The 8,035-nt window shown below is 34.5% G+C and overlaps 1 protein-coding gene across 1 annotated transcript; it reads left to right on the forward strand.

The window, feature by feature from the left end:
* Positions 1–649: 649 nt before the first annotated feature.
* On the forward strand, positions 650–5,616 carry LOC111385702 (sugar transport protein 13-like). The gene is made up of 5 exons (XM_023010123.1): positions 650–885; positions 1,104–1,426; positions 2,926–3,050; positions 4,289–4,580; positions 4,773–5,616. The coding sequence occupies exons 1-5, from the start codon at positions 753–755 to the stop codon at positions 5,463–5,465; spliced, it is 1,566 nt and encodes a 521-aa protein (XP_022865891.1). The 5' UTR covers positions 650–752; the 3' UTR covers positions 5,466–5,616.
* The last annotated feature ends 2,419 nt before the right edge of the window (positions 5,617–8,035 follow it).

Below are 8,035 nucleotides of genomic sequence, written 5' to 3' on the forward strand. Positions count from 1 at the left end.
TATATTTGATCATTTTTTAATGGATTAAGCTATTTGTACAGATTTGTTTACACATTCTCTTACAGCATGCTGAGCTAGCGATCACTTTCAAATTATTTGGACAATGGAGAGTTCCAAGTATATATTATTTTTGTTGGATAGTGAATGCGCGAGGTCCAATATACGAGCCCATGCTTGCATATTCACCCGTAGGTAAAATCAAATAAAAAATAAACTAGGAAGGTAATTAAATGCTCGCCAGATTAACATCTATAAAGCTTTCGGTGAATGAAATTTGTACAAGAGGCTCTATCTTCTTTAATAATATAAACTCGTAAATGGATTAGGTAAAATGGTATCGAAAGCTTGACAAAAGACACGAACTCACTTCTCGATGCTCTCTACGTATGAAAAATTGTGTATATATAACACTTTTAATCAAGAGAAAGTACGATCTTAAGAAGTTGTTTAATACGTAATTTAAATAAATAGCAAATGCTCTTTTGACAGTTCGTTAGGTAAGCTGATTTATCAAAAGAGTAGGAGAAAAAGAGACATCCATAGTTAACTAGAAGGGCACGTGTAAAGATGGTGGTGGTGCTCTTAGCAGATAGCCCCATCCCCCACAGGACGCCATATCCATTTCATTATTTTTCAGTCTATTTAAAGCTCAGAAGCCTTTTCCAAACAAAACACGTTCTCATTCTTGTTTATGTTGTCCTAACAAGCTTTCAAAGAAAAAAAAATCTACTGGTTATACACAAGCTTTAGTAATGGCAGGAGGAGGCTTCGCTACCTCGGCCGGAGGCACGCATTTCGAAGCCAAGATTACTCCTATTGTTATCATATCATGTATCCTGGCTGCCACCGGAGGTCTCATGTTTGGCTATGATGTCGGTGTTTCAGGTTCATTCGTTAACTTCCTTTTCGATTGCTATTTATTTATGATAATATTTCCCCGTATTACTCTCGAAGTTGAAGAGGAGTGTTGAAGATATGTAAATACATACTCGACTTCATCATTTAACCTCACTTAGAAGTTAGAAGTATTCGAAAAACTATGTTATTAAATAGTAATACTTTTAATCATGAGATTGACTTACGTATTTAATTTATAATTACAGGCGGGGTGACATCGATGGATGGTTTTTTAAAAAAATTCTTCCCGGTTGTGCACCGGAGGACGAAGGATCCGGGGTTAAACAGTAATTACTGCAAATATGATAATGAGGGGCTGCAATTATTTACATCATCATTATATCTTGCTGGTTTAACATCAACATTTTTTGCTTCATACACAACCAGAAGATTAGGCAGGAGATTAACCATGTTAATTGCTGGGGTTTTCTTCATAATTGGAGTGGTTTTTAATGCTGCAGCACAAGATATTGCTATGCTAATTATTGGGAGAATTATGCTTGGATGTGGTGTGGGTTTTGCTAATCAGGTTTGATATTTTTGATAATTAGAGATTATTTAAGCTTAATTTTTGCTTATTAATTTTGTGCTAATACAAATTTAGACTTGGATAATTATTTTTTTGTTGGAATATGGGATAATTATATGCAATAATAAATATTAAATAGAAGAGTGATGAGGTGAAATCCATGGATCCCATTTTTAAAAAAAATAAAAAATAAAAAAAAAATTGAGTTTTCGTCACTTAACTTTATGCCTTACACTTGTAAGATATATTTAGCTTAGGGAATCGAATATATTTTAAAGAATTAGGAATATTTTTAATATATTATAATGGACAAAACTGATTATAATTCAATAAAAGAAGATATATGAAATGTTTCTCTCTAATGATATCTCGTGCTTAGCTGACTAAATATGTATTAAGGGGTGTTTGGTGGGGATTTTAAGTAAATTAAAATTAATTTTTTGACCTTTATTTCATTATTCCAACAACAATTTTTGAATTCTTCTCTTGCAATTAGAACTCACTTTGATTTCTAACGTAAAAAAATCAATTCTCAAAATTCATACCAAACACCATCTAAATATGAATATAGATGCCATAAATAAGACGTGGGGTTGATAACCCCAAAGTCATGATCACGCTCAAGTTTTGTCTCCACTTTTTCTTGCTTTAAATATATTCGAAAATTGACTAGTTTGCAATGGATTAAGACACTTTTTGGAACCATACATGACTCACATTAAAGACATCAACATTTTTAGCTTTGGAAACTCTTCATGAGAAAATTCCACTTATCTTCCTTTTCTGAGTATTTTATTGCTGGCAATAATGTTAGGACTATGAATCTTATGATGCCTCACTTTAGATATTTTAAATCATTGTTTCTTCAAAATGATAAAGTGAATCTCACTTTTTTATCTATTATTTTTGTCCTTTTATTTTACCTAATTTAAAGATAAGACAGAGTCGTGTCAATTTTGAAACATTGATTTACACTTCACAAGAAATTGCAATGTTTTGATTTAAATAACATTANNNNAAGATAAGACAGAGTCGTGTCAATTTTGAAACATTGATTTACACTTCACAAGAAATTGCAATGTTTTGATTTAAATAACATTAATATTACTTGACTATTTTACACTTCGCCTCACCCCACCTTTCCTCGACGCTCACCCCGTCCTTCGTCTCACTTTTTTGGTCCATGTTGCAATCGAGTATAAGAATTAAAGTTTTATTTGATTTTTATTTTTATTTTTTTTTAGAATTGCTTCTCAAAAAATCTTTATCTAACAAAAGCTAAATATTGAGACGAAATTTTGAGTTTAAATTAGAACTGACGTGTTGAATATTGTATCAAATTTAGGCAAATGATCAAGATTTAAGATTCGCACCACTCATTTATGAAAATTGTATACCTGTTAAATTTTTAACAAAAAAGTTTTGATTTATATACTAAGAGACATGATGAAAATAAAATTTATCAGGAACTTATATGTACATGTTGCATGAATTTTCAGGCAGTTCCCTTGTTCTTATCAGAGATTGCACCCACAAGAATACGTGGAGGGCTTAACATACTGTTCCAATTAAATGTCACAATCGGCATTCTGTTTGCAAACCTTGTCAATTACGGCACTGCAAAGTAAGTTTTCTTTTTTCTTTTTATGTTTTATAGTATATAGTTTTAAGATTGCGTACATGTTTTTTGTGCAAGTTGGCGATCTATAAGCAGTGATTTTGGACTTAGATTTGTGATTCTATTATAATAATATATTTTATATTTTATTGTGCTCTTATTTGTACACCTATACCTTGCAAGGTCATGTCGTAATAAAAGTGTTAAGTAGGGCGAGTTAGAGTGGAACAACGAATTTCTAGTACGAGATGTCCATTCGCTCGTATGATTTGGCTTGCGAGCCTATCTCATAAACGGTGAAAGATAACATATTTTTCATTAAAATAATTTAAAAAATTGGTGAGTCGCAAGAGGCTCAACTCGCCCCACTTGAGGCGAGTACGTGGGGGCGAGCTGAGCCATACTTTGATGAAGCAAACCACTAGCACTTTACTCGTCTCACAGAAGAGTGTGAGCCGATTCGCATGTGGGTCGATCCGAGCTTGATCGTGGGCAAGTCGAACGGCTTGATCCATTTAACACCCCAAGGTGGCTAGTCGTGAAGAAAACTAGATTTTATTTTGTTTGACTACTTTTCTTCAAATTTTAAAGAGTAATATGATTCTTCTAAAATTTTGATGATTATTCGTTTATGTGATAATTGAGTTGTTATATTGTTCAATGATGTTAGAATGTATTTTTAGACATTGAACTATGTGGCGGCGGCCCCACTTGCAAACCAATTATCATAGATTCTAGAAGAAAACCCAACACTATGTTTATTAGAAAATTCAACTTTAATGATATTTCAAAATTTGGTATTTCGAGGTACTTTTGCTGTTCCCATGACGAAAATTTCTCATTGCATGTTTGATGCCCAAATCCGTACACTGATTGTAAATTAATATTAGGAGAGAATTACGGGTAACGAGTAGAATAGTCTATAGTTCTTGACATAGTCTGTACGCTGTTAACGATATGCACACGTCTATTGGAGAGAATATAGAAATCTTTTAGTGTGATCATAGAATCGTCTGTCTCTATCTCACCTTGGATCTTTGGTCAATACCTTAACAATGGGCACTCTCGATGTAGGATCGAGTATGGTGTTCAGTAATGTGACCTCCAGCCTAAATGTCTAACGCCTGGCAATTTTTATTCTTGCTGTGTCAAGAATATATATATAGATTGCTAAAAAATGTTTTGTCCTGCATATTTTTTTCTACTCCTATTCATGATTCATATTAATGTCTGTTGATCACCAGAATCAAAGGAGGATGGGGTTGGAGAGTATCATTGGGACTGGCCGGAATTCCTGCTGCCCTACTTACAATAGGTGCCCTATTGGTGGTGGACACCCCAAACAGCCTCATCGAGCGAGGTCGCCTGGACGAGGGAAAAGCTGTGCTACGAAAAATCCGAGGCACGGATAATATCGAACCCGAATTCTTGGAGCTTGTGGAGGCAAGCAGAGTTGCCAAACAAGTTAAACACCCTTTCAGAAATCTTCTCATGCGCAGAAATAGGCCTCAATTGGTAATTGCAGTGGCCTTACAGGTACGTCACTCAAGAAAATCTTCCGTCTTTGCCTTCAAGTTACATCCAAAAACGTCTCGAAATAAAAATATATCTTTTGTTTCATTTGGCTTTCAAACTAGAGCAAATGTGGTGTTTCTTTAATATTGTTCATTATTGCAGCGTCCACCTTAGAAAACAAGCTGAATACGTTATTCAAATGCTATGCTGCAGATTTTCCAGCAATTCACAGGAATCAACGCGATTATGTTCTACGCACCAGTCTTGTTTGATACCGTTGGATTCGGGAATAATGCCTCTCTATATTCAGCGGTCATTACTGGAGCCGTCAATTTAGTCTCCACCATCATCTCCATCTACTCAGTTGACAAAGCAGGGCGGCGACTCCTCTTGCTGGAGGCCGGAGTCCAAATGTTTCTCGCGCAAGTCGCAGTAGCCATAATCCTCGGTATCAAAGTCAAAGACCATTCGAACTACCTTAGCCATGGCTTCGCAATCTTTGTCGTAATCCTGATATGCACATTTGTGTCCGCCTTCGCATGGTCTTGGGGTCCTCTCGGATGGCTAATTCCAAGTGAGATATTTCCTCTGGAAACCCGATCTGCTGGCCAAAGTGTTACAGTTTGTGTGAACCTTTTGTTCACATTTGTGATTGCACAAGCTTTTCTGTCAATGCTGTGCCATTTCAAGTTTGGGATTTTCTTGTTTTTTTCTGGTTGGGTTCTGGTTATGTCTATTTTTGTGCTGTTTTTGGTGCCCGAGACAAAGAATGTCCCCATAGAGGAAATAACACAGAAAGTTTGGAAGCAGCATTGGCTGTGGAAAAGGTTTATGGATGAAGAAACTGAAAATGGAATTGGTGATGAGGCCAAGAAAGATGGATTTGATCCTAATTCTCAGTTGTAAAATAAACAGGGAGACGCTTTGTATTTTTAGGCCAAGACTTGTTTTGAAACACATTTAGGTTCTATGTTAATTATTTGTGGTTACTTTATTGTGTTCTTCGCTATATGTACTCATAGACTTAGTCGAGTTCAATAAGATTGATCTTCGTGCCTGTCTTCTAGCAATTTTTTTTTTTAAATTTTATTTTCGTAAGTTTCCACACAAGATGTCTTCTAATATTTTTAGTCGTCATTTTTATAATTAATATTAATCAGTCTACCTCTTGTACATATTCCCTGTTACTATATGTGCTTGTAGGATAANTTATAGCATTTGGCTATCATAATTTGTGCGACATTGTACCTCCCAACATCTCTTGCTTAACAATTTATTTATTTATTATTATTTTTCTTTTGTAACTCTGGAATCCGGGCCAACTTACGCGCACCTCGACTAATCTCATGAGACCTTGAAGTTTATAGTCGAGTACTCACTTTAATAACTCTGAAAGGACTCGAACTGATGAAAATCTCTCCCTTAACATGATGCTATTTTAACTCGAAATCACGACACTAACTCTAATACCAATCGTAAAGTTGGGATCTAAGTAAACAACAACTTAGAAGGGAGACGGATTGAATCGGTTGCTACCAAATTTTAAAGTATTGTCAAACTATAGATATAAAGTACCCAGGGGAAGAATCTTGAAAAATAGATTCCAGAAAAGTAACTTGATAGTCCACAACCATCAAATATAATCGAATATAAAAGTGAACATGCTGGTTATCAAATTATACCACAAGTAAACAGAGAACTTGGTAAAAAAATCAGTTTTAACATAATTCCTTGTTAATTAACATTATTAGAGATTTTTGTAGAGTTTAAAGTGTAGTATACAAAAGATTATTACAACTACAATGTGGAATAATAAACTTTCAAAGTGCAAAATCGAACCAAACACGACACAAAGCTTCTTCAACACCACCAATGAAGTGTTCTTGATGTTGAGCTCAGATTTGTGCCATACCGGATCATGCACCGCCGCCCACTGGAATGAAAATGGATATACCGAGAAAGGATCCGCCGGAAGCCACCAAGAATTTCACCGGAGTTATGGAAAGCTCCCACTTGGTTACTTCTCTATGCTCTCTCTCAAATGTTATGCCAAGTCCAAGTAGAGAAAATGAAGAGGTCTTGAAATTATAGAGTCAATTCATTTGAATTCAAAATTCAAATATTGTACTATGGTTTAGAGAGTGACAATACTAGTATAGGTAATTGACCACAAGATTAAATCCAACTATTGGATTTAATATATGGTCCATATTACTCCATAACTAGACAATCCAAGTCACATTCTCTAGACCAATCAACTTGCACCAATACTATGTTGTGATCCACCTTACAAATCTTCACCTTGGATCACATAACATCCATCGTCAAATTCCTCGGTTACAAGTGATATTTATTAGTGTGGTTTTATTTTTATCATCATAGCTCACTCCAACTTAGTACCTGCACAACAATTAACCATTATCAATACTTAGTATTGATAAATATTTGTTGAACTTACCAACCGCAAGTACTTATGTTCCAACATCTACAGGGTTATCATCAGTTGCAATTTTAAGCAAAATAAAATCACCAGAAGCTAACTTCTCCCTAATGAAGTGATACTTCACCTCAATATGCTTAGTACGTTTATGATAAACAGGATTTTTACATAATATCAATGAACTTTGACTATCAGTAAAAATCATAGCATTATCATTCAAGAAGTTTAATTTACATGGAAGGCCTTTCAGCCACATGTATTCCTTTACAGCTTCATTTAATGCAACATATTCTGTTTCAGTGCTGGAGAGTATAACTATAGGTTGCAATTTAATTTTCAAGTGATACAATTATCGCCTAAAGTGAAGAAGTAAAAAGTGGTAGATTTCCTCTGATTTTTATCCCCCGCAAAGTCAGAATCTATATATCCTTTAAGTTCTAATTTGTTACTTCTTCTTTCAAACACTAATCCCCTTTTCAAAGATCCAGCTAGGTATCTTAATAGCCATTTAAGTGCAGTCCAATGTGGTTTACCTGGGTTAGACATAAACCTACTCAAGAAACTAACTACATATGCAAGGTACGGTCTTGTGGTAATCATAGAATATATTACAGACCCAATAACATTAGCATAGGGAACATTACTCATTTCATGCATTTCTTCTTGAGTTTTAGGGCATTGTGCAGATGATAAGTTCGTGTGTGTAGCAAATGGTATATTGACAAACTTGACAAATTTCATACCAAATTTGATTATTATTTTATCCAAATAAGACTCTTGATTACTAGTTATCTTATTATCAACCGTATTCCTTTTAATAACCATGCCAAGGATTTTTCTTGCCTCTCCTAAGTCTTTCATGTCAAATTCCGATTTTAAAAGGTTTTTTATCTTTATGATTTCAGCTTTACTAGGACTAGTAAGCAACATGTCATCCACATATAACAATAAATAAACTTCACAGCTTATTTTAGAGTTATTAAAATATAGACATGCATCAAGTTCACTCCTCTTAAAACCAATTTTAAGCATATAA

Source organism: Olea europaea, unplaced genomic scaffold, assembly GCF_002742605.1.
Source record: "Olea europaea var. sylvestris unplaced genomic scaffold, O_europaea_v1 scaffold3257, whole genome shotgun sequence".
Taxonomy (NCBI): domain Eukaryota; kingdom Viridiplantae; phylum Streptophyta; class Magnoliopsida; order Lamiales; family Oleaceae; genus Olea; species Olea europaea.

Excerpts from the sequence above, each read along its gene's own strand:
- LOC111385702 (XM_023010123.1), top strand. The coding sequence starts at position 753 with ATGGCAGGAGGAGGCTTCGCTACCTCGGCCGGAGGCACGCATTTCGAA. Across the intron at positions 1,427-2,925 it reads GTGTGGGTTTTGCTAATCAG|GCAGTTCCCTTGTTCTTATC; the intron begins GTTTGATATTTT and ends ATGAATTTTCAG. Across the intron at positions 4,581-4,772 it reads TAATTGCAGTGGCCTTACAG|ATTTTCCAGCAATTCACAGG; the intron begins GTACGTCACTCA and ends GCTATGCTGCAG.